At 40.1% G+C, this 26,451-nt stretch overlaps 2 protein-coding genes across 6 annotated transcripts in view; one reads left to right on the top strand and one right to left on the bottom strand.

The window, feature by feature from the left end:
* The window catches only part of NCBP1 (nuclear cap binding protein subunit 1), a 40,083-nt gene extending 26,570 nt beyond the window's left edge, over positions 1-13,513 (bottom strand). For 2 of the 5 annotated variants that reach the window (XR_012094835.1, XM_007968654.3), the window contains exons 1-6: positions 13,069-13,513; positions 6,190-6,278; positions 5,426-5,526; positions 3,746-3,902; positions 1,919-2,026; positions 1,419-1,540 (exon numbers count right to left, since the gene is read on the bottom strand). Coding sequence is in view for 3 of the 5 variants with exons in the window: in XM_007968654.3 (XP_007966845.1) it covers positions 1,419-1,540; positions 1,919-2,026; positions 3,746-3,902; positions 5,426-5,526; positions 6,190-6,278; positions 13,069-13,102 (611 nt within the window). In the remaining 2 variants the exon portion in view is untranslated. Of the gene's footprint in view, positions 1-1,418; positions 1,541-1,918; positions 2,027-3,745; positions 3,903-5,425; positions 5,527-6,189; positions 6,279-13,068 lie in introns of those variants that run through there. The other 3 variants (XM_073021793.1, XM_073021794.1, XM_073021792.1) reach the window with 2 other exon arrangements.
* Positions 13,514-13,570: 57 nt separating this feature from the next.
* Positions 13,571-26,451, top strand: part of TSTD2 (thiosulfate sulfurtransferase like domain containing 2) — a 33,575-nt gene continuing 20,694 nt past the window's right edge. Inside the window, exons 1-3 of the mRNA XM_007968653.3 lie at positions 13,571-13,744; positions 19,247-19,457; positions 20,861-21,177. Coding sequence (XP_007966844.1) covers positions 19,296-19,457; positions 20,861-21,177 — 479 coding nt within the window. The 5' untranslated portion in view covers positions 13,571-13,744; positions 19,247-19,295. The remainder of the gene's footprint in view (positions 13,745-19,246; positions 19,458-20,860; positions 21,178-26,451) is intronic.

Below are 26,451 nucleotides of genomic sequence, written 5' to 3'. Positions count from 1 at the left end.
TCTAAAAATTTATATCCCCCATAAATACATCTGCACGTATACACAAAGATATACAAAGATATTCACTGAAACATTGTTTATAATAGCAAAAGATTGAAAATAACCTAAATGTTCACCAACAGGAGACTACAGAAATTATGGTACATTAAAAAGTGAAATACCCTACAACTATTAAAAAGATTTATGAAATATTTTTATGCAACAAATCCAAGTTATAGTAAGAAAAAAAAAAGCCAAGTGAAGAACAGTGTGTATATGGGCTATCACTTGAATAAAAAAGAGAAAGGATATATATACACACACAAAAGATTCTTTTTTTTTGAGACAGAGTCTCACTCTGTTGCCCAGGCTGGAGTGCAGTGGCGGCACCATGTCAGCTCGCTGCAAACTCCGTCTCCTGGGTTCAAGCAATTCTCCTACCTCAGCCTCTCGAGCAGCTGGGATTACAGGCACCCTCCACTACGCTTGGCTAATTTTTGTATTTTTAGTAGAGATGGGTTTTCACCACGTTGGCCAGGCTGGTCTCGAACTCCTGACCTCAGGTGATCCACCTACCTCGGCCTCCCAAAGTGCTGGGATTACAGGTATGAGCCACTGCACCCGGCCAAAAGATTCTTATTTTTTAAGCTTCTTTTAACTTTACTTAATAATCAACTAAGTAGCTATTAACAGTTATCCAAAAAAGTACTTAAAAAAGAGAAAGTGAAATTTAACAATAAAATCAATCTGTAAAAACTTAAGGGCCACATAACCATTACCATGTTGCTGGTTAAGCATAAATTTACTAAAAAGACCTATTTATTATCATTGTATCTAACAGTCTAAACCAAGCTCTTACATCGGCTTAGGAGAGATGGGTAATGGGAAGACATGTGACTATTTTAATTGAAATGCGTCATATTACTTAAGAAGTACTGCCTGGATGGAAGGTTAAGGACCACTGTTTTAAGAGCTTGATTTAGGATTAATTTACATGAAATAAACACATTGTATGTGCTAGGGCAGTGGTTCTCCACTTGTGAAATGTGTTAATAATACAGATGTCCAAACCTCTCTCTCAAACTGTATAATTTATTAGGTCTGGGGGTTGGGGTCTGAGCATTTTAAGTACCACAGGTAATTCTTATCCACGCTAATATTTGAGGAACTATTGCACTAGGGTGTTTTATGTCTTTTATAAACATATAAAAGCAGCTTAAAAGAAGCTATATCACCAACTGTCCTGTGCACTGGCAAAAGTAAGCAAACCATATCTGACTACTTTGAGGTCTCGGTGAGTTAAAACAGCAGGAGAACAGGATTACCTAGAAAATACCTTCAGGAACTCTACAGCTTATTTTTGAGAAACTCAAATGATATCACTGATATAAGATATCCTTTACCTAAGCAACAAAGAGTACTATGAGCTGTGCCCTTACTTAAGATAGCTTTCAGTGTTGGCAAAGATGCGGTCCATCTCTGCATCTTTCTTTTCGTACAACTCCTTTCCAACCCAGGGCAAAGATGACAGAAATGCATACACATACCAATCTCGCCGCACCTAAAGGATTTTTAAAAAGTTAAGTTTAAAATATGCTTTAATTATATTCATTCATATTTTATTTATTCTTGAATGAAATCCTATGGAAGCTATTTAATAGGACTTAAGACATCTGGTTTATACAGAGCATTTCCAGATATATTAGTTCTAATCTTACAGGACAGCATCATTTAAATCAACATACAGATATTATGAGAACCCACCAGTGTGCCAGTCAACTTAATTTTTAGATAGTAAGAACTTACAGTGTGATAGTCTGCTGTTTTTTCTTTATTGCTAATGGATTATCAGTGAAAGATTTCTGGTACTATATGGAAGTACCAGGATTCAGTAACCCCTCAAGAACCCCTCAAGATTCAGCGTGAGGGGTTCTCTTACCTGAGGCACATCTTCTTCCTGAGTTACGCTTACAAAATTTTCAAACATGGCAACCATTGACGGGGCAGCAATCACATGGCAATTCACAAGATCAGATAAAAAACGGACCTGTTGGGGCAAACAATTTCTGCTATTAAATCTAAATGTTCTTCATAATAACTACAAAACAAGCAATCTTCTATAGCCTAAACTATTGGTCTGAAAAACTATAGCCTAAGGGCTGGATCTAGCCTACTACCTGTTTTTTGCATATCTGGGAACTAAGAATGGTTTTTACATTTTTAAATGCTTGGGGAAAAAAAAAAAAAAAAAAACAAGGGTATTTTATGACACATACAAATTACATGAAATTCTAGATTCAGTGTCCATAAGTAAACTTTTATTGCAGTAGCCATGCTCGTTCAGTTACATATTGTGTATGGTTACTTTTGTGCTACCATGGCAGAATTGAGAAGTTGTAACAAAAACTATATAAAGGACAGCAATCTGTGAGTTCATAGGTTTCTATGCTATACTACATCAACAATCCAGATTGTAAAATATTCTAGCTACTTCAACCTATAAGCTTCTTTTCTGTTTGACTGTAATTTTTACTGAATTACAGAAATGGAAATTACAGAACACATTTATTGGGTGTGCTCAGTGTGCTATTGCTAAACACTACTAAAAGTCAACTGTTACGGGACCCATTCTAGTGGAACAAGCCCAATCTCAATACAAATGAGTGACTCCCACACTAAAAGGCAAATTAAGAGTTTTTGGGAACAATGACAAAGAGAGTTGGGGAAAGCATCACAAAGGAGGTAACAATTAGGCTAGGTCATAAAGGATAAGCAACAGTCTCAAGTAGTGAGCAATGAGGGCAGTATAGGCATAGAGCTTCAAAAACAAGGTGTGTTTTGGGATCTGCAAGTTATTTTGATATTGCTGGAGAGTGTATGGGAGACAAGAATAGAGAAACACACTGGGGAAACCATAAAGGGTCAGGCTAAAGAGTCTGGACTTTAATCCTATAGCCTGATCGGTGTCCAAACTTTTTTGATTGCATACTCAGTAAAAAAGAATTTGATCACATATCTTCAACACATACATATTTATTTATGATATACACTGGATCACCATTAATCTATGTATTATTAGTAAGGCTTAATTTCATTTCCACTTAAGATAAATAAGAGTTCTCAATATTCACTTTCTGCAACCCAAGGAATCATCTTGTGCACCAGGTTTTTAAGACCACTCACACTGCCATGGGAAGGAACTAAGGGTTTTTTAACCAGTAACCAACATGTGCAGAGCCTAGTTACAGAAAGACCAGTCTGGTGCCACTGTAGAACACAAAGTGAAAAACAGAATCTAGATGGAAAAAGATCAGTTAAGAGGCTATTAAGAACATCTGGAGAAAGGCATAAACTATGCTAGAGGCCCTGGAGACCAAGAAAGGACAGACTTGGTACAAGAAGGCAAAGGGAAGACAAAAATTAAAGCTCAGCTTTATAGATGGGCTATTCAGTACACAGTGGCCACTGTATGAGCTGGGGAAAGGGCAGAAAAAAGGAGGTATGAATGCTACATTAATTTAGGCACTTCCTGGTAAGATATCTGAAGGCTATGCAGCTAGCATCTGGAATACTGGACTGGAGCTCAGGAGAAAGGATGGAGACACAGTTACAGATTTGGGGTATCATCAAAATAAAGGTGGCCTATGAAGCTATCAAAGTGAATGAGAATGCTTCAGGGGAGCATTTTAAATTATTTGGTTGTAGCTCACCTTTTCCCTCCATCCCAACAGTAAGTCGTAACATACCAACAAACAAACAAACTTACCAAATATACAGCTTCATTATAATTGTTTGCTTTCAATGACTCTTTAAGTTGACGAATCATGGCTTCTACAAATTCTCCACCAAAGTTGTAATTCCTGGCATTCAGCAGTCCAACTAATGTTGTATAAATTGTCAACTTCTCAGGTAACAGACGTGCACTGATTTAAGAACCCAGTATAACGAGAAAACCCCAAAACAATAGCGTTAAGTTGCTGAATTTTATATGAATCTTTTTATCATTCCATTAACTTTGGAACAGGATTACTTTTAGCTATGTCTTTAAAAATACTCCAGAAAAAGCACGTCACTGAGAAATGTTACAAACAGTCCCACAATTTTTCATTTTAATTCATTAATTAATCCAAGAGTTAAGAAAGTAAATGATTTAATTGTAAAGTTATCTTACTGCAATAAACAAAACTAATGCTACAACAGTTTTTCTTCAAGTGTGTTTAGTGGAACTGAATAGCATTTCCACAGAACATGGTTTCCATGGTAAAATGTCTCAGAAATCCTGGGTGAAACAAGCCTCTTTAATACAGAATCATTAAGGGGGGTGCGGCATTCAGAATTTCTAAACTTAGCTAACCAAATGTCATGGAAGTAGAATTCTACTTTGAGAAACACCATTCTAGTTGCTTAGAAAAGATGCACAATTAAAACGAGTTTCATCTAAGTTCCTACCAGCTTAATTATTGAATTTTTTTAAAACGTAGTCTGATATAGTTAAGATTTGCTTACTCCAAGTATGTTGATTTTGTTAAAGTTATTTGAAAAGTATGGGAAAGGATTACAATAAACCTTTAGAAAAAGCAATCTTTCCTAATTTAGGCAGCCTTTAGAATTAGCTCAAAAAGCAAATAAGAACTCATAATCATTCAGTGGGCAAGAGATTCTCTTTGACTTGTTTTCCTAAAGTATCTAGCAGAACATCAGGGACAATTAAGGTCTTCAAACAAATACCTGTGTTGATGGTAACTGTACTCCCTGAAACCCTACCGAAACCAAAAATTAAAGAAGAATACTGCGAAGCAATACAAGTTCAGCCTTAAACAAACAAGGTTTCCAACAGTTTAAGTATAAATACTACCCCATTTTAATAAAGGATTTCAGAAGATTTCCTTAGTAGTTTCTTAAAGTTACCTTCACTTGATCTAAACTAAAAGGCTGAGAAGTGATAAACGTCACCTTCATAATTTAAAAACACCTCATGGATATGTTACAATTTCATGTAACTACAAAGACTCCTGTTTATCCAGAGAGTATGCCTATTACTAGTGGCTTCCAAAGCCTCTTCAGTCTTCCAAGAAGAGCTATTACTTGAGTTACCAATTCCCAAATTTGTTTGGTACTACTAATTTTAAAATCTAAGTATCATACATTTAAATATACATGCTTAAAAATATGTATCTGAATGAGACAGTATTCTCTCTATAAAAAGTCAACTACAATGATTCTAAGGTTCTAAGAAATAATGCACAAGGAAAATGCTCAATTTTAGTTTTATCCCTAAGAAAAGAGTTCATTAAAGGGCCAAAGGTTGGCTCATTTGTACAAACTTCCCCATAGAAGGAAAGCCAAGGACATATAGAACATAAACATATATTTTAAACATTTCCCAAAGCATTTAAGAGTAGATAATACATTATCACCTGGATTCATAAATCTTTTGCATACATACACTGTACAAAGAAGTCTTAAGATCTTGCTCTTGTAGTTAGGAAGATCAGCTTCCAAAACACCAGCCAAGCCTTCGAGGTTGCTCTCCAAAGAGCAGGCACTCTGTAGAGGACATCACATTAAATATCTGCCAAGTACTCAGCAATATAAATTTAATGTTAAAAATTTATTTAAATGTAAATATGTATTTTAAAATCAATCATTTTAAAATCATAACCAATCATCTGTCCTTTTGCTATTTTAGTGTACTAAAATAAAAATTTCTACACGATCATTAAAATAGTCTTACACGCATACAGAGCTATAATGGGTTTAGTATAAATCAATTCAGATAGTTACCGTTCTTTAGAAATCTATGAAAAGTCGATGAGTGAAATTTAAAAACTAAGCAGTCTATGATAGCAGAGTATTAGAAATGGGAGGACACCATGGGCTCCATTTTACCTCTTTTACTAATTCACTCTGTTACTCTGGGCAAATTACCTCAAGTATTCAGGGCTGATTTAGTTCATGTATAAATTAAGGGGCTATACCCTAGGTCCCTTCTAAGGCTCATCTTCTATGAAAATTATTAATTACTAAATTACTAATAATAATCAATTATCTGCATCCCAGGGGCTTCAACATGGATTCAATTTGGGATACAGATACATGGTAATACCAGCTTTACCAAAATGTAGTTCAAGTTTTCAGCTGCAAAAATTAATCAAAGCAGTAAATCACATTCTTAAATCCATCACAGCCTGTGCCTATTGTGTGACATACCTTTTCTCCTACTTTGCATATTAAAGATTCCAAATGATCTTCAGTTTCATTTGCATCAGAGGTCTTTCTCCTTTTGTGAGGCTGCCCACCTATTTCAGCAACATAAAAAATTAACATTACATGCTAAATCTGCTATCACAAATTTTATTTAACCTTTTTAGGTAATAATCTGTTTTCTACCAGGCCCTATTTTTCTTACAGAGTAGAAGCTCTTCACAGACCCTGCATTTCTCAGACTAAGCTAGATTAACCAACACCTCCCATTCCCAGAGGCACTATATACAATAACTCCAGGAGGCATTATTTATGTTAAATTTTGTGTGAATAGTGCCCATGGAGCTAAGCAATCAGCAGCCCTGTGCATTTCTGTGGACAAGCTGGAAAGCTGCCAACAACGCGTTAAACACTAGTAGTTAGAATACTCATGTACTGCTACTCCCATTCTTTCAACTTGAGTTGTTTACTGATCCTCAGTTGCTTGTTCCGAAACCTGTTAGTACCAGTAGTATTCATTAGTCTAATAATGTAATTATTATGTAAATGACAAAATAAGGGTGCAAAACCAAGTCGAATGCTTTGGAAAGACTTGATCGGAAAAAAAAAAAGCTGGTGTACCAACTATAAAGAGGAAAGCTTCAAAAGATGGGAAAAAGGAGCATAAAACATTAGGATTTCTCACTTGCTTCACATGTTTCTAAGCTCTAATCTCAAGTCTTCAATGAACAATTTCAGTTCTGCATATGATGCAGCACGACGGTATAGTTTATCCTAAATAATGGGAACGACAGTCAGTATATATATATTCAAAGAAAAGTCCTGAGCACTATATCAAATCATTGGCGGAAAAAAGGACCACGTTTTACAATTCCTGCTTTAACTAGCTTTTATTAACTGAATTACTGATACTGATTTATTTAAAAACCGTATCATTTGAATAATCTCTATGTTTTTTAAATCTACCATTCTAAAATCATTACCAAGCATCTGTCCTTTTGATTGCTAAACAAGTTGAATGAAGCTGTGCTAAAAACTAACCTCAAACACCTGTCTATTAAGACCCTTGCTGTTTGTATCGCTTACCACTTTGTTTAAAGCCTTAACACACTCACCTAAGTCCTTTTGTGGTTTAACCTAAGGCTTAAAAAATTAAAATAATAGTGTTAAGTATAGAACCTGATGCTGCTGCTAAACACTTTTGGCTAGTCTAATACAATTCAATTTTTGATTTCCATTGATTCAATTATTTGGTCAGCATATGGGCAAGAAAGCAAGAGTCTGTAACTGTGCTGGGAATCTGTATTAATAATGAAAATCTGCAGCTGGATATAGGGCTACACAGTAGTAAGTTATATATAACTTCAATCTTCAGACTTGAATAGCCAAAGGAATTATTTTTGCGAAGTTCATAATCACTTACTTGCCTCTGGAACACTTGGCTTGAAATGCTGTATGGTGATTCTCATAAAACACAGCACGTGGCTATTCTAAGCTTGGAATGTTAAATCTATCGAATGACTGAAATGATCTTCAGATACCACATGAACTGAAGCTGAATAAAACGAATCTATTACTATCCACATAGGATCTGAGGGGGTTATTACAAAGGTTACAGGATAAGACACTCTGTGCTTCAACTTCCCAACCCATTAATTACCAATATAAACTGACTGAATGTCCACTGACTATAATTTTGAAGGGATAATGAAACAAAAAGTATAATACGCATGCAGCGTAAGAGCTGAGATGTACTGATTCCTGGAGATATCTGCCTGTGTAAAGTTGTAGACATGTGTGGCACAGAGGTTCAGGGACCTTGATTCTTAAGTATGTATCAAACCTAAGTCACAGGACCTATCAAGGTTCTACCACCCAAAGTACCAACTTTCACACAAAGGTCTTTTATTTCCAGGATTCATTTATTGAAAAAACAAAGCACAACTGATGTAATATTTACACAAGCCGCCAGCTGTAACATTCAACAGCCTTCTTCTAGAGCAGTAGTTCTCAACAGGGTGTAGATTTTGCCCCCAGTGGTCATCTGGCAATCGTTGGAGACATTTTTAGTAGTCACAACTAGGGGAAGCAACTGGCATCTAGTGGGTAGGGGCCAGGGATGCTGCTAAATATCCCACGTTGCATAGGGCATCTCCCAAAACAAATAATCTGGCCAAGAATGTCAATAGTGCTGATGTTAAGAAACCATATTCTAGAAAGCAGAGCTCCTCAGAACCAAATTTCAGTGAGGTTGGGAGAATGGAGATGTTGAAAAACCAGCTGAATGAGAGCAGTTATTTTTTGTTGTTGTTTTTTAAACCTTAAGCACACTGTTCCCTTCTCTTCTTTCTGGCTCATATATTTTGCCAACCCTTTATTCTACCTCTACAGTCTTCTTAACTTTCCAGGTGGCTTGTTCCAGTTTGGAATCATACCACAGCCTTTAAAGCAACCCTGTTAGGCCCTCTTATAAGCTTAAGAAGGGGAAAATAATGCTGTAGGAAGAGAAGGTATGATTTCTGAGAAAAAAACTAGAAAATACATGTACATAGTCACATGTCTGAACTGCAAACCCTCTGTTCATTTTGGCTATATAAAAGGACAAGATTTGTCTGGAGAATGGGAGGAGGCAGAAAGTATTAAGAAGTAAGAAATGTTCCACTCTCAACCTGATAGTTGAGAGAATATGAAGGGGGGAAAACCACAGACACAATCTGAACTTACGAGCAGAAACATGACACTGAACTCAGAAGAGAACCTGCGTAAGGGAACAGGGAAATGAAATAAAACAATATGAATACAATTTGGGGAATCAGCTCAATGTACCCTGAAGAAAACATATCTATGGTAGTTCCCAAGGCAAGAACAGATTTTTTATTAAAATTTAACTATGTAAAAGTTTTAAAACGTAAATTAAAGATAACATTACCACTTCACTCGGACAGACTTGGCTAGTATAGAGAAGCAGGTATAAAATCCATCTGAAAGGATCTTAATAAACAAATAAATTTCCCCTTTATAAGGCAATCTTAATTTGATATGGGCACACTGGTACATCTTATAGCCTTACAATAAATTTTAGACCCACAAAATGGAAAACAAAAACCAACTCTGTAAAATAAGGAAGTAAAGTAACTAAAACCAACAACTTCAACATTACACTTTTAAACCTTAAGCACACAGTTTCCTTCTTTTTGGCTCATCTATTTTGATATTGAACAACTTCAAAGAAAGATAACATGCCTTGATCCTGCAGATTTAAAACAGAGGCAACCATCACTTCTGAAATAAACTATACTCTCCCAGAATAACAAACCCTTTCACTTCTATTCATTTTTTTCTTTAGTTAAGTAAAAAAATCAGCCACAGTCTAAAAGACAAGGACCTAATTCTAAGCAGCTTAAATGGGGCTAATACAGCAAATCTGAAATTTTTGTAAATTGCCAAAATTCCCAAAATTGTATTCGTATTGTTTCTGGCTAACATTTTGAACAATCTAAATCCTTTCTTAAAAGAACAAACAATGGACTGTATATCCCATAGTAACTAAAAAGCTTTAGAGACATTTTTAAAGCAAGTCTAAGCAATTAGTTAAGATTCAGCACTGGACTAGTATCCATACACTTTTCATTTAGCATTTCCTTTTCCTTGTTTATAAATGGACTACTACGTGAACTTCATTGGTACAGCCTCCTAATCCTACCTCCCTGAATCTTTGATAGTCAAGTCTCAACACAGAAGTCTAATTTTATAATCTTCCTATAAGATGCGACCCTCTGCTATCTCTCTAATCTTATCTCCTACAACTTCCCCCTCACTCTGCTCCAGCACCACTGGCTTCCTTGCTGTTCTATGAACATGACAGGAACCCTATAGTCTTAAGGCTTTTGCGTACATGGTTCCCTTTGTTTGGATCGCTGCTTTTCCTCATACAGCTATAAGGCTGCTACCTTACCTCTGGCAAGTCTCTGATCAAATGGCATTCACAATGAGGCCTTCTCTAACCAACTTCCATAAAATAGTAACTTCTCCCTCACAGAAATCTCTACCCGCTTTACCTGATATCACTCCATAGCGTCTGTCACTGTATGATACACTACACTTTACTTGACTGTCTTCTCTCTACTCTAGAGGGGAGGCTCTATATTGTCCACTGCTGTATTGCAAGTAATTAGGACAGAGCTTGGCACTGTTAAGTATTTGTTGAATAAATCGTTTTTCAGATATATTACTTTCCATATGCTTGCTTCTATATATAGAATATACACGTTACAATTACATATTATATGTAAAATATATATTATAGAGTATATATTTTACATAAATATAAATGTATATAATATATAAATATACATTCTATTATAGTATTTTATATATAGAGAGAGAGAGTCAAGCATATGAAAGTCAGGGCAGAGACTGACAACAGCTGACAACTGTCCAGAAATGCTCAGATGCACCTATTTAATTCTGACTGTAATAATTCCTAGCCTATTTTAAAATAGCTTCTATAATCCTTAAGCTTCTAAGAGTTCTCATTTTTTAAAAAAAGATGTTTAACTAAAAGGAAAGTATCCAAAATAATCTGATTCAGATCACTATGTAGGGTAAACTCCAGCTGATCGTTATCCAAATTGTGGCAATTTACAAAAATTTCAGATTTGCTGTATTATCAAACATGAACTGTATCTGCCTCTCCCATACTAAAACACCAACCATAAAAACCTTTGCTTAATGAAGGCCTTGTTTTACTTATTTACTCTGAGGTTCCTGCAGCACGACCCAAATGGACAGTGATTTGGCTGCAAGCTGGTGTTAAAAAGAAGCCAACTCCAAGAAAGTTATATAAGTCTCCCAATAACCAAAGCAAAAGTTATTTTTCTACATATTTGCATTCCAATTCTCTAGGATGCCCTACAATGACATTTCCTCTCTCTTTAGGGATTACCTATAAGTGAGAAAAAGCAAGCATAAGAACAACAAAGAAATTGGAAAGAACAAAACACTCAAGTTCTCCAACCCCCAAGTAATGACTTGAGAAGTATATTAGTTTTTGATTAGTCAATTACAAAGCATAAGAATATTGTATTATCGGCGGGCGCAGTAGCTCACATCTGTAATCCCGGCACTTTGGGAGGCCGAGGCGGGTGGATCGCCTGAGCTCAGAAGTTCAAGACCAGCCTGGGCAACGTGGCGAAACCCCGTCTCTACAAAAAATACAGGGGAAAAAAAAAAATTAGCTGGGCGTGGTGGCCTGCGCCTGTGGTCCCAGTTACTCAGGAGGTTGAGATGGGAGGATCACTTGAGCCTGAGAGGCAGAGGTTGCAGTAAGCCGAGATCGCGCCACTGCACTCCAGCCTGACAAAAGTGACACTCCGTCTCAAAAAAAAGGGGAGGGGATTGTATTTTCTGTGCCTTGCACAGAGGTTACACAAGAAGCCTCTTGTGTTGGAAATCAAAGCATGCAGCATAGTTATTTAATTTATACCTGGGTAGTGAAGAGAGCCCTGGACTGGATTTGCTATTGCTGGTGTTTGGGAACTGACAGCTGTCTCTCCGTGTTATGCTCAATCTCTAAACCCTTAGGTGTCAGATGAGAAAGCTGGACTAGAATATCCTCTCAAACCACGCCTTCGTAGAAATCTAGTGTTTCACTATTAAAACTAAATGCATGCGATTCTGCCTCCACCTCAACTGCCACAACACTCAAGGAGAGACAAACGTTAGTGGATAAAACTTACTCAATTTAAAATGTCTGTTACGGTTTCTTTTCTTACATTGACAGCATCTGCTAACGTTTACCGCCTCTTAAGCGCTGGCAAATGATTAAAACATCATCGTTGCTGATGCGTATTTATTACCTCATTTAACCTTCACAAAAACCAGAAGATATAAGTATCATTACGTCTATATTACAGACTAAAGTTTAAGGAGATTACATAACCTGGTAAAGATCACCAAGTAAATGGTAGGGTCTGGCTTTGAACCTAAACCCTCTGGTTCCAAAGTCTCACCTCTTAACCACTACTCTACACTCTCTTCAAAAAACAATACACTAAAACGTTAATAGAATTACTCTAAGTTTCACTTTTTTGGTGTGTGGATTTGTGTTTTTGACCGATTGTAAGGCTTATGTATAATATAAGCATTTTTTTTGTTGTTAAAACTAGAATTATTCCGTCTTTATGAAGACAACACTATGATCTCCACGAGCACAATCATCCAAATGCAGATGGGAACCCCTGTTCTAACTCTCTGATGCCTGAAGTTAGTTTTCTAGCACTCTCTCTCACACGAGGGAAAGGCGCTTACGGCCACTTCAAAATCTGCAGTAACCTGTGTCTGTTTATTAGGGACCTCTTGGGCGTGGGTAAGACAATACTCTTTCCCTGCAGTCGAAATAAGGGAAATCAACGGATGACCACTACCGGAACACAGTTCAGACTGCAACTCATGAGATCTCTCAGTTCTTTCCTTCAGTGAATTCTTCCGAGCCCTTCTCAGGTGCAGCTTTGAAGGTTAAAACGAGACACTGGGACCAGTGGGTCCCTAAGAGGCGGCAGCACAGACACAGGTGTGCTTCCCTGCTCGGTGGTGCTAAGGACCAAATTCTGAAGCGTCCTTAGAGACCAAGGGTCTACCCATGGGGTTCACCAGGCCTCCTTTCCCGAGGATAAGCCCTTGACTCAAAGAACTGGGGCGGGAGAGAAAAAGTCGCTTTCTAGAAGCCGCCCAGTCACACCGCCACTGTATTCCCCTCTTTCCCTCCGCGGCTCCCCGCACGTTCCCGGGGAGAAGAGCTTCCAGTCTCTTCCATGGACACTCAAAGATGCCGAGCCTCGGTTCCCAACCGGGAGCGGCCTCCGCGGCCGGGCTGCAGGTACTCACCGTCGTTCTCGTCGCTGTGCCGCCGCCGCGACATGCTGCCCTCCGGTACGCCGCGGAGCCCAGAAACCAGGCGATAAGCGCCGAGGAAACTGTCCGGCCGCTGGCCGGCGCAAGGACAGCTGCGAGGCGCGCGCCCGGGCCGGCACGCAGGCGCACTCACTCGCCACGGCTCCCGGAAGCGCAGGAGAGGCCGCCGGGTGGGCTCGGCGCTGCGAGAGCCGGCGTGAGGAAGCTCAGTGGGCTACGGGCGTCGGGCACACCCGCAACCGCCCCCTCAGGCTGCCCCCGCCTGCCGGCTGCTTCTTTCTCCCGCCTTCCGCTCTGTGTCCTTCCGGGGCCACGCAGAAAGTGCCGCCGTTTCGGCCAGTCAGAGACCCCGGACCGCTGTCGTCGTACGCCTGAAGGCGGGTGGTGCCGGCGGCCGCTCTAGTCCCCCCTCCGCTCAGGCCGGTCCTCCGGGGCTTCTCAATGGTTTTCCCGGCAGCCTCTCAATGGTTTTCCCGGCGGCCCTTGCGCCGACGTCCAGGAGACTTCCGGAGCCTGGTGACGTCACGAACGAGCTTTTCTACCCAAACACGCCGGTGGGGGGAACACGGTGCAGGGCGGTGAGCAGTGTCAATTGCTAGGTGGAAACAGTGCAGGGAAGAGAGACCTAAGAAAGGATCAGGACTGGCGGGTATGTGCTCGTCTACTCCCATTTTCCGGCTTTTGCCGCCTTGGGAAAAGTGGGCGGAGAGGTTGGGCCAAGCTCGGCATGCGGGGTGGGGCCTGGGCGGGAGGCGGTGCCGCACGTGCCTCCCCCTGGGATGGAAAGGCCGGCCCTGATGCGAGCGTGCTGCTCCCGGCTTGCCGGCTGGCCGTCATTTTCCCTAAGTTGTTTGCTTAAGAAGGAACAAATGATTGTTTTAGTAATCAAGGGTTATTGGGTACCTGTATGCCTGTGTGTGACCGTCCCCTCCCCTGATGTCTTTATGAGTACCATACTGGCTTATCTGCTTTGTCCATGGCCATCTGAAATTTCACTCTCCCGGCCTAATTCTCTTTCAGTCTTACCCATTTCAGTAAATGACGTCATCCATTGGCTACTTAATCCAAAAATTTAGAAAGTCTTTCTTAGCTCTATTCCCTCACTTTTTACCTAACAATGAATTGTAAACCCTGCCTGCTCTCCTTTCAACACAAATCCTGAATCAGATCGTGTTACTGCTCTGTTTAAAAGTCTGTTGTGACGGCCGGGCGGGGTAGCTAACGCCTGTAATCCCCCAACACTTTGGGAGGCCGACGTGGGCGGATCCGCTTGAGCTTAGGAGTTCAAGACCCATCTGGACAACGAGGCGAACACTGTCTTTACAAGGAAAAAAAAAAAAAAAAAAAAAAAAAAATTAGCCGGGCCTAGTGTTTGGCTCCTGTAGTCCCAGTTACTCGAGGGGAGGGTTGGGGACGGAGGTGGGAGGATCCCTTGAGCCCAGGAGGTCGAGAATACGGTGAGCCGTGATCACACCACTGCACTCCAGCCTGGGGGACAAAGCGAGACCGTGTCTTAAAAAAAAAAGTCTCCTTCGACTTTCCATTGCACACTCCATACCATGGCCTGTGGAGTTCTACCTCTCCTCACTGTACTCCAGCCACTCTTTCTGTTCTTACAATAAGTCAAGCTTGTTCTTATTTTAGGAACTTATACTGTTTCCTTTACCTGAAGGTCTCTGGTTCTAAATCTGCGTGACTGGCTCTTGGTCACTTAGGTCTCAGCTCAAATATCAGGTCCTTAGTGAGGACTTCTTTGGTTACCCAATTGCTGTTTTATTTCATTCAGCGAATATTGTATTTATTAGCATTTAGCACCTCCTAGGTGCCAGGCAGAGTTCTGAATGCTGAGGATGTCGAGGTGAACAAAGGAAAACCCCTGCTCTCGTGGCGCTGATATATTCTAACGATCCATTCAGGAATAGTCCCAAATAGTGCCATCATAGGTAGTGAACAATGGGAGACTAGTAGATGAGATCAGAGGGGTAGGGGGAAGGTGCTCTGTAAGGACTTTGAACATTATCCAAGTAAATTGAGAAGTCATTGGAGTATGAATTTTTTTTTTTTTTTTTTTTTTTTTTTTTTGAGACAGAGTCTTGCTCTGTTGCCCACGCTGAAGTGCAGTGGCACAGTCTTGGCTCATTGTAACCTCCACCTCCTAGGTTCAGGCAAGTCTCGTGCCTCAGCCACCCAATTAGCTGCAATTAAAGACAGGCGCCACCACACCAGGCTAATTTGTGTATTTTTAGTAGAGATGGGGTTTCGCCATGTTGACCAGGCTGGTCTTGAACTCCTGGCCTCCCAAAGTGCTGAGATTACAGGCATTAGCCACTGTGCGGGGCCAGTCTGACTTATTTTTTAATAGTTACCTCTCTGGCTCCCAAAGGAGGAAGATAGTTCTGCTGTTGCAATAATTCAAGCTGCAAATGATAGTAGCTTGAACTAGGGTGGTAGTGAAGATGATGGTGCAAAGTGATCTGATTAGATTGTACTTCAAAAGCAAAGCTGGCCAGGCATGGTGGCTCACGCCTGTAATCTTAGCACTTTGGGACTCCCAGCTGCTACTTGGGAGGCTGAGACAGAAGAATCGCTTGAACCCGTGAGGCGGAGGTTGCAGTGAGCTGAGATCATGCCACTGCACTTCAACCTGGCGACTGAACGAGACCCATCTCAAGAAAAAAAAAAAAAAAAGGATTTTCTGAACAAGTGAATGATAGTGTGAGAAAATAAGGAGTCAGGAATCATCCCAAAGGTTTTTTTTGTCTGAGTAACAGGAAGAATAAAATTGTCTTGTACTCAGATAAGGAAGACTAGGGAAGACCAGAGTTTGGTTTTGAACAGTTGTATTTGAAGCTGAAGCTAGCTAGCTTCACACGCAGTGGGGTATGTGAATTTGTAGTTTGGGAGAAAGGCCCAGGTTGAAGATAGGAATTTGGAGTCATTTATTGTATAGTATTCTAAACAGAAAATTTCCTTTATGTTTCCCTTTTTTCTTTTTTCATGTAATTTTCAAATATTACAGAAGTAGGGAAAATTTATGATGCATCCCATGTACTCATCATCAACTTCAGTAATTCTTAATTCATGAATATTCTGGTTTCGTTGATATTACCTCCTCTCACCCAATTATTTTGAGGCAAATATAGTTTTAAGTCCTTGGAAGTAGATGAGATCACCTGTGGGGTAAGTATAGATATAGAGTAGTTCAACATTTAGAGGTTGGGGTAATAAGGAAGAGCCAGCAAAGGAAACTGAGAAGCAGGGACCCTTATCCCTAGCTGGTATTTTCATTTTTTTTTTTTTTTTTACTTACTTAATGTCTCTCCTTACCAGAATATAAGCTCCAAGAGAGCAGGGACTTCAACTGTTTCATTCATAGCTGCATTCCCAGGACTATTCCATGGGCCTGGCACATAGCAGAGGTGCCACAAATAATAATAGTTCAGAGTATATACGTAAATGAAAATAAGCTGAGACTGAAAAAAGATGCAGAGTCTAAGGAGATCATTTTGGGGTGATGGGAAAGGCACCCCACACTCAAGTGTGGAGACCTTGAATCAGGAAAGAACAGGGCTCATTTGTAGAACTGGGCATGGTCCAGTGTGGCCAGAGTAGGATATGTGATGGGGAATGGGGAGCATAGTCAGAGATGAGTCTAGAGTATAGAGAAACTAAGTTTTTCAGGCCTTCAAAGGAAGCAGTGACACGGGGTAGCAGACAAGACATAAGTGAAAGGTAACACTTGAGCTCAGTCTTGATATACATAGTAAGCATATGGGGAGGGAAAGAGATGAAAAAGTAAGGGAAACAAAGCAGCGGAAAGCATAAATGCTGGGACAGACCACATCAGGTCATATAGAGGGAGATTGGGAAAGATGCTGGAGGTGGGATCGGATTGGATAGTAATTCCTTTCTACAGTGTTACCTCCCACATGCACTGCCCTTATAGGTGAGTAAGTTCTCTGTTTCTAGAACAATGCCTGGAACCTAGAAGACCCTCCATAAATATTTGCTGAATGAATTTTAATTTGGAAATGATATATGTTCTTTCCCTACCTTTACAATAAAACAGCTTTGAGCATGGAGGAAGTGTGTTGAATAAGATTCTTCTACTTATTTTTCTTCTGTCTGGGAGGCTTATAGAGTTAGAGATGTACTTTTTTCAGTGGGACTTTAAATGAAAGAGATTTTCATGAGAAAGGGAAGAGAAGCCAGAGAAGGTAGTATTTCTTCACCCAGTCTCTTCCACTTATTTTTCAAATACCGGGGAATTTGGGTTTAATAAATCCGTATTACCTTGCCTTACCCTTAGAACAAAGCTCATTTTGAGCCCCATGGAAGCACCACTTAGCTTATTCAGATGCGTTTTATGTGGTGCAAGTGACATCTTAATTTATGAATCCAAGGAACAAAGGTCCTTCATAAGGAAGTTGATATTGCGTATGTCTGTGTGTGTGTAGTCTCCATCAATCCCATCCAGCATTGTTAACAAGCAGTGTGTGTTCTGCCAGACATAAACTGCTCCTCGTTGCCTTCTCCTGGTTGAGGTGCCCTGTAGACAGAGTTGTGAATTGTCAAAGTTTGTCACCAGTGTCTCCCACATTCTTTTTTCTCATTCTTAGGGGTGCTTTTTCTGCTCCTTCTTGTGGAACTTAGGACCTCTTTGCATGTTACTATTTTCATAACCTTGAGTGTCCACGTCTGGCTGCCTCCTTCAATGTTGTCCTCAAGAAACTAGCTTTGCCAGTTCACTAGTAATATGAAATAACCAGTTGTTATGCTGTGAGGCAGGAATTTGGACAGGGCACAACAGGGACACCTTGTCTCTGCTCTCAGCTCAGAGACCAATCTGGAATCTGAAGGGTCTAGTGGTTGATGCTGGCTGTCAGCTGGAGGCCTCCTCCGTTCCTCTCCACCTGGTTCTCTGTGTGTGATCTCTGCATGGGTTGGATTGGCTTACTCACAGCACAGTGGTTGGTCTCCTCAGCCTGAGCATCTCAGAATGAGAGCTAGTGCTGGCATCTCGTTTTGAGGACCCGACCTCAGTCATACAGCATTGCTTCCATCACATTTTATTTTTGGGAGCAGTTAACAAGCCTGCCTAGGCTTAGGGAAATGGACCAGAAATACTGCTGCAGCCATTTTTGGAAAATATAATCTGTCACAGCTAATTTTTAAAGAAAATGTTAATGTTAAATTTAAAATACAGCATTAAATTAAAATATTACTAATATTACCATTCATTGAACCCTAGCATATGCCAGACACTATATATTAATATTTCTTTCCAGTGCGCAGTACAGTACTGTAATGTAGATACTACAATGCACAATTTCCACAAGAGAGATTTAGAACTCAGAAGTAGCTTGCCCATGTTCACATGCTTGGCAAACTGCTGCAGCACAAACCAAAGCCAATGCCTTTCCTCAGTGTGCCTCTTAGTGCTTGTCACCTGTAACCTTTACTTTACAAAAGAACCAATATAGTATGATGGTTGTAGTGTGTCCGTTTTGACAAGATTTGGCCACAGTAGGGATTTTGACATTTCTTCTGGCTCATTACAGTGGGGCTCTCTTGGGAACTATTTCTTTTAAGGAAGGAAATTTGCATAGCTCTGAAATTAGGGGGCAAAAAGAAGAAGGCGTTTATAACTGAAGGTACTGGCACACAGCTTGATTGATTTGGGTTGTACCTGGTGCTTTTCTGGTATTATTTACCCTAATGTCTGCATGGCTCGCTCCCTAATTCAGGTTTCTGCCCAAATGCTGTCACTGCAGAAAAGCTTTTCCTACTCTCTGTGTTCGAAGGGCTCCTCCATCACTGCCTCCCTACCCTGCTGGTCATTCTTTATAACCTTTTCACCATCTGACTTTAAAAATAAAAAATCAATTTATCCACTTGTTTACTTCACCCCACTGGAATGTAAACTCTAAGCAGACAAACTTTTGCTTTTGTTTACTGCTATATTCTCGGTGCGTAGAATAGTGCTTGACTTAGAGTCGTTGCTAAGTAAATACTATTGATTTAGTAAGTAAATGAATGCTTAGCTTGGGCTACTTTGCCCATGCTAATTTGCATGATTGATTAGCTTCATATCTTCTTCAAGAAGTAATCAAAGACTAGCATGGCTGCTTCTTTCTTATTTATATTCTAGGAGGTCTTTAACTGAAAGGAATATCTGCTTCACTGTTGCAACCAACCAGATGCCTTCCACTTCACCAGACCAAGGAGATGACCTGGAGACCTGCATTTTAAGATTTTCTGACCTGGATTTAAAATATACGAGTCTTATTAATCCCAGCAGCAGTCTCAAAGCAGAATTAGATGGCAGTACAAAAAAGAAATACTCATTTGCAAAGAAAAAGGTAGAATTCCTATGAATGTTTCATGATCATGTGTGTGTGGTTAATGCAGATACATTTGGAAGTAGCTTATCAAGGATGCTCTCCAGCTCAAGGTCCAGTCTGGTCAGGGACATTAACCAGTGATGTTAATTCCATCCCAGGCAAAGGGTAATCCCAGGCAAAGGGTAATCATAGGCAAGTGTGGCCCTGGAATAGCCATGGTGGAGTACTTGAGGAGGGTAAATCCTAGACAGATGGATTAGTTTTCATTCTCCACCCCCCAGGTCAAAAAAACCCCATAAAGTTGAAAACCAAATGACAAGTGAAGAAAAAAGTTGGTAACTATGATCAACAAAAGATTACTAAAAACACTTCCATCTCAGTAAGAAGATAAATGCCGTAATGGAAAAATAGGCAACAGATGTGAACAGACATGCCAGAAATAAACAAATAGAATAAGCAGGAAAAAGTATTCAGCATTACTACTAATCAAAGATATTAAAAAAAAAAAATAGGGTAGCATTTCTTTTGCCTTTTATTTGGACCAACATTAAAAATATTGATGATACTGGTAGAACTCAGTGAGGCTGTGGATAAAATGGCACCCACATGCTTCTCTGGTTAGAGTATAAATTGGTACATTTTTCCTGGAAGTCACTATTACAGATTAAAATTTAATGCTCTTTGACCCCTCGATTTTTATTTTGGATGTTCTAAGTAGGTGATTAAAGATATAGAAAGACGGATGCGTGGAATGCTCATTCAACATTGCTTTTAACTGCAAATATTAGAAACAATCTGAATGTTCATCAGTTGGTAACTGGTTAAGAGAATTTTCTGTTTGTTTTACAATAAGCATAAATAATTTTTATAAAAACAATATTATTTTCTAAGAAAGAAGACATTTTGGTACGTTTCTTCCCAGTCTTTTTCAATGTACTTTTTAATGTGGTTGAGATTACATTACATAAGCAAATTTTATCCAATTTTTTTCACTTAATATTATATCATAAATATTTTTCCATATAACTTAAAACTGACTGCTTAATATTCAATGGTAAGCATACTTCATAATTTACTTTCCCTATTTCTTTCGAAAATAGCTGATAGTGTTATTTGTAATATTTTAGACCAAACTGTATTATGTATATTCCAGTGTAACTTAGAGCCTTATATTCTGAGAATAAAATTATGCTGAGAGTTATTTAACTTCCTCAATATAAAGCCTAGTTTTAATTTCTCTAATAGTGTCTTCTAAAGCTTACTAATAAGAGACGGGTTACTCCTCAGAGAATTGTATAACATAATGGAACATAAAACTGGAAGCCCCTGTGGAAAGATAATATAAGGAATCTCAGTGAAACTTCTATTAGCCGTAAACCTAAGGTTATTTAACAGTGTTAGTATTTGAAATCTAATTGCAGGCCTTTGCCCTTTTTGTCAAAACCAAAGAAGTTCCGACAAAAAGGAGTTTTGAATGTAAAGAAAAATTGTGGAAATGCTGTCAGCAACTATTCACAGACCAAATCAGCATCCATAGACATGTGGCAACACAACATGCTGATGAAATTTATCACCAGACAGCTTCTATTTTAAAGCAACTGGCTGTGACATTGAGCTCCTCAAAGAGTCTTTCGTCTGCAGATGAAAAGAATCCTCTAAAAGAGTGCCTTCCACATAGTCATGAAGTGTCTGCTTGGCTCCCTGATATAAGCTGCTTTAACCCTGATGAGCTGATAAGGTAAGATTTTCATTCTGTATTTTGGTTGGATTTAAAGTATTTTTCCAACCACAATGAGATACTACAATTCACTCGTTAAAATGGCTAAAGTGAGAAAGACCAACTCTGTCAAATGTGAATGAGGATGTGGAACAACTGGAACGCCCAGTCACTGCTGCTGGGAATGTAATACGGCACAACCACTTTGGAAAAGTGTTCGGTGGTTTCTTAAACATGCATCGTTCCTGTGGCCCACTCCTTGATATAATACCAACAGCAATAAAAACATGTCCACAGAAAGCCTTGTACAAGAATGCTCACGGCAGTTTTATTCATAATAACAAAAACTGGAAACAACTGCAAATATCCATCAACAGGAGAATGAATAAACTGGTATAGTCACGTAAGAATACTGCACAACAATAAAGTGCTGTGAACCGCTAATATTCAAAAACATCTATGGGTGAATGAGAAAATCCTTATGCTGAGTGAAAATAGCCAGACAACGCAATACATATTTTCTGATTTTGTATACTTGAAGGCAAAACTAATATATAATGATAGAAGGGTTCTGGCAGAGAGTTTGGGAATACACAAGAGATATTTTGAGGTCTTGGAAATGTTCTGGTTTTGATAGTGGTGTGGATTACACAAGTGTACCTGTGTCAAAAATGATCAAACTTTACACTTAAGATCTGTGTATTTCACTTGTAAACTGTGCCATGCTTTAAACATTTTTAAATAAATAGGACAGGAAAAACTAAGCAAAAAAAAAGGGGGTTTTAAGCTAGATATCATTATCTGTATGATTTCAAATATACATATCCAGAAAAAATGCATCATTTATTAGGTTTATTGGGGAATGTAGCATTGCACATAGTGAATTTTTCAGAAAGCAGATAAATGTAGCTTACATTTTAAAGCATCTAAACTTTCTTCGATTCAACCTTTTTTTTTTTTTTCCTGGAGTCTTTCAGACTGCATTAGATACCTCTTTAGTTACATAATTAAATAGAGTATAGTGAATATGATTGAACTTTTTCTGAGTGCTTTGATGCCATCAGGATGAACTTAAGTAGGAAGGTATAAAAGTTTATCTTTTTACTAAGAAGGCTCAGACTTACTATTCTGTTACCTCTCCTCCCTCTCTCCTAATTCTAGATCCAAACCCTCTGTATTATTGCCATGTAACAAATTCAGCTTAAAACAACAAACAATATTTCAGTTTTTGAGGGTCAGGTATCCAGCCGCAGCATAGTTGGTGGTACTAGCTCAGAGTCTGTCATGAAGTTGCAGTCATCTCATTGCTTGACTGGGGCCAGTAAATCTGTTTCCAGGTTCGCTCATGTGGTTGGTGGCAGGCTTGTTTTTTCAGTGGCTTTTAGTCAGAGGCCTCCATTCCTCTCTATGGGGGTCTCTTGATAGGCTGCCTGAATGCTCTCATGACGTGGCATGTGATTTGTGAGAGACAAAGACACCAAAACAGAAACCACAATCTTTTATGACCTAATCTTAGAATTGCCATACCATCACTTTTTATTGATGCTATTGGTCACATAGACTAACCTCAGTACAGTGTAGAAGAGAACTACAAAAGGGTCTGAATACCAGGAGGCAGGATCATCAGGGATCATCTTGGAGGCTGGGCACCGTACCTCAGAGTTGTTACTTTTTAGTGTGTATTACGTAGCACCACTGCCTGCACTTTACCCATTCTGTCAGGATCTTAACTACTGGCAACAGCTAGATCCTTAAGGCACAGAATTCTAGAGGCCTAAGTTAGGCCAATAACATACATACTATATGTAGCCACAGACCGTAGCCTGTGCAGCAGCATATACCCAGTCAGTTAACATTGTTTGCGAGGTTTTGTGGGTTTTTTTGTTTTTTGGTATTTTTTTGAGACAGAGTCTCGCTCTGTCACCCAGGCTGGAGTGCAGTGGCGTGATCTTGGCTCACTGCAACCTCTGCCTCTCAGGTTCAAGTGATTCTCCTGCCTCAGCCTCCCGAGTAGCTGGGATTACAGGCACGCACCACCACACCCAACTAATTTGTATTTTTAATAGAGACAGGGTTTCACCATGTTGGCCAGACTAGTCTTGAATTCCTGACCTCAGGTGATCTGCCCACCTTGGCCTCCCAAAGTGCTGGGATTACAGGCATGAGCCTCTCCATCCAGCATGTTTGCAAGGTTTCTTGGAGACCATTCTATATGTTCTCTAGGGAGGAGAGGTAAAGAAAGAAAATTACATTATTTTCAAAAACAAGTGGGAAGACACAGAGACATTAATTATTCCTATACCCTATGTAATGTCAGAGTTTGAAAAAGGGTTTTGTATTAGTGTGTTTTCATGCTGCTGATAAAGGCATATCCAAGACTGGGCAATTTACAAAAGAAAGAGGTTTAATGGACTTACAGTTCCACATGGCAGGGGAGACCTGACGATCATGGTGGAAGGCAAGGAGGAGCAAGTCACATCTTACCTAGATGGCAGCAGGCAAAGAGAGAGAGCTTGTGCAGGAAAACTCCTGTTTTTAAAACCATCAGATCTTGTGAGACCTACTATCACAAGAACAGCACAGGAAAGACTCATCCCCGTGATTCAATTGACTCCCACTGGAGTCCTCCCATGACACATGGGAATTGTGAGAGTTACAATTCAAGATGAGATTTGGGTGGGGGCGCAATCAAACCATATCATTCCACCCCTGGCCCTTCCCAAATATCATGTCCTTACGTTTAAAAACCAATTATGCCTTCCCAACAGTCTCCAAAGTCTTATTTCAGCATTAACTCAAAAGTCCACAGTCTGAAGTCTCATCTGAGTCAAAGCAAATCCCTTCCGCTATGAGCCTGTTAAAAGCAAGTTAGTTACTTCCTAGATACAATGGGGGCACAGGCATTGAGTAAATACAGCCATTCCAAATGGGAGAAATTGGCCAAAACAAAGGGGCCACAGGTGCCATGCAAGTCCTAAATCCAGTGGGGCAGTCAAATTTTAAAGCTCCAAAATGATCTCCTTTGACTCCATCTCTCACATCCGGGTCATGCTGATGCAAGAGGTCGGTTCCCATGATATTGGGCAACTCTGCTTCTGTGGCTTTGCAGGGCATAGCCTCCCTCCTGACTGCTTTCACAGGCTGGGGTTGAGTGTCTGCAGCCTTTTGGTGCACAGTACAAGCTGTCAGGGAATCTGCCATTCTGGGGTCTGGAGGACCATGGCCCTCTTCTCATAGCTCCACTAGGTGGTGCCTCAGGGGGAACTCTTTGTTGGGGCTCCGACCCCACATTTCCCTTCCGCACTGCCCTAGCAGAGGTTCTCCATGAAGGCCTTGCCCCTGCAGCAAACTTCTGCCTGGGCATCCAGGTGTTTCCATACATCCTCTGAAATCTAGGCAGAGGTTCCCAAACCCTGATTCTTGACTTCTGTGCACTCACAGGCTCAACACCACCTGGAAGCTGCCAAGGCTTCAGGCTTGCACCCTATGGAACCATGGCCTGAGTTCTACATTGGCCCCTTTCAGCCACAGCTAGAGCAGCTGGGATGCAGGGCACCAAGTCCCTAGACTGACCCCGGGTTCAGCTCATGAAACCATTTTCCTCCTAGACACTCAGGCATTATCGGGGGAACCAGCCCCCAATATTTCAACGTAGTTTTTTTTCTATTTTCCGTAAGTATCGGCAGATCTGAGAAATAAAGAGTACAAAAGAGAGAAATTTTACAGCTGAGTCTCCAGGGGTGACATCACATGTCAGCAGATTCCGTGATGCCCACCTGAGCCACAAAACCAGCAAGTTTTTATTAGGAATTTCAAAAAGGGAGGGGTGTACAAATAGGGAGTGTGTCACAGAGATCACAAGCTTCAAATGGCAACAAAAGGTCACAAGGGCAGAAGGGCAGAGCAAAATCACAAGGCCAGGGTGAAATTAGAAATACTGATGAGGTTTCATGTCCTGCTGTGCACGCATTGTCATTGATAAATATCTTAACAGGAAACAGGGTTCAAGAGCAGAGAACCGGTCTGACTAGAATTTGCCAAGCTGGAATTTCCTGATCCTAGCAAGCCTGGGGGCACTGCAGGAGACCAGGGTGTGTTTCATCCCTTACCTTCAGCTGTATAAGGCAGACACCCCGCAGAGCGGCTGTACGTAGGCACCCCCTGGGAAGGGAATGCATTCCCTTCCCAGGGTTATTCCTTACTGAGAAAAGAATTCAGTGATATTTCTCCTACTCATTTTCTGCAATAAGAAAAATATGACTGTTCTGTCCGGCCCTGCTGTTATCCAGTTCTTTTTCAGGGTGCCCAGATTTCATATTGTTCAGACACGTATGTTTTACAAACAGTTTGTGCAGTTAATGCAATCATCACAGGATCCTGAGGTGACATACATCCTCAGCTTATGAAGATGATGGGATTAAGAGATTAAAGTAAAGACAGGCATAGGAAATTATAAGAATATTGATTGGGGAAGTGATAAATGTCCATGAAATCTTCACAATGTATGTTTCCTGATTGCAGTAAAGACAGGTGTAAGAAATTATAAAAGTATTAATTTGGAGAACTAATAAATGTCCATGAAATCTTCACAAGTTATGTTCTTCTGCCATGGCTTCAGCTGGTCCCTCCGTTCGGGGTCCCTGACTTCCCGCAACAAGGCATGTGATAGGAGGAGCTGTCATGAGAACCTCTGACATGCCCTGGAGACGTTTTCCCTGTTGTCTTGGGGATTCACATTTGGCTCCACATTACTCATGCAAATTTCTGTAGCCAGTTTGAATTTCTCCTCAGAAATGGAATTTCCTTTTCTATTGCATTGTCAGACTGCAAATTTTTTGCACTTTCATGCTTTGCTTCCCTTTTAAAACTGAATGCCTTTAACAGCACCCAAGTCACCTTTTGAATGCTTTGCTGATACCCTAAATCATCTCTCTCAAGTTCAGAGTTCCCCCAAATCTCTAGGGCGGGGCAAAATGCCGCCAGTCTCTTTGCTAAAACATAACAAGAGTCATCTTTGCTCCAGTTCCCAAGAAGTTCCTCATCTCTATCTGAGACCACCTCAGCCTGAAGTTCATTGTCCTTATCATTATCAGCATTTTAGTCAAAGCCATTCAGCAAGTCTCTAGAGAGTTCCAAACTTTCCCACATTTTCTTGTCTTCTTCTGAGCCTCCGAACTGTTCCAACCTCTGCCTGTTACCTAGTTCCAAAATCACTTCCACCTTTTTGGGTATCTTTTCAGCAGCACCCCACTCTGCTAGTACCAGTTTATTGTATTAGTTCATTTTCATGCTGCT

Source organism: Chlorocebus sabaeus, chromosome 12, assembly GCF_047675955.1.
Source record: "Chlorocebus sabaeus isolate Y175 chromosome 12, mChlSab1.0.hap1, whole genome shotgun sequence".
In the NCBI taxonomy this organism is placed as follows: Eukaryota; Metazoa; Chordata; class Mammalia; order Primates; family Cercopithecidae; genus Chlorocebus; species Chlorocebus sabaeus.
The sequence above is the reverse complement of the archived record's forward strand: the minus strand, read 5'-3'. Positions and strand labels throughout refer to the sequence as shown.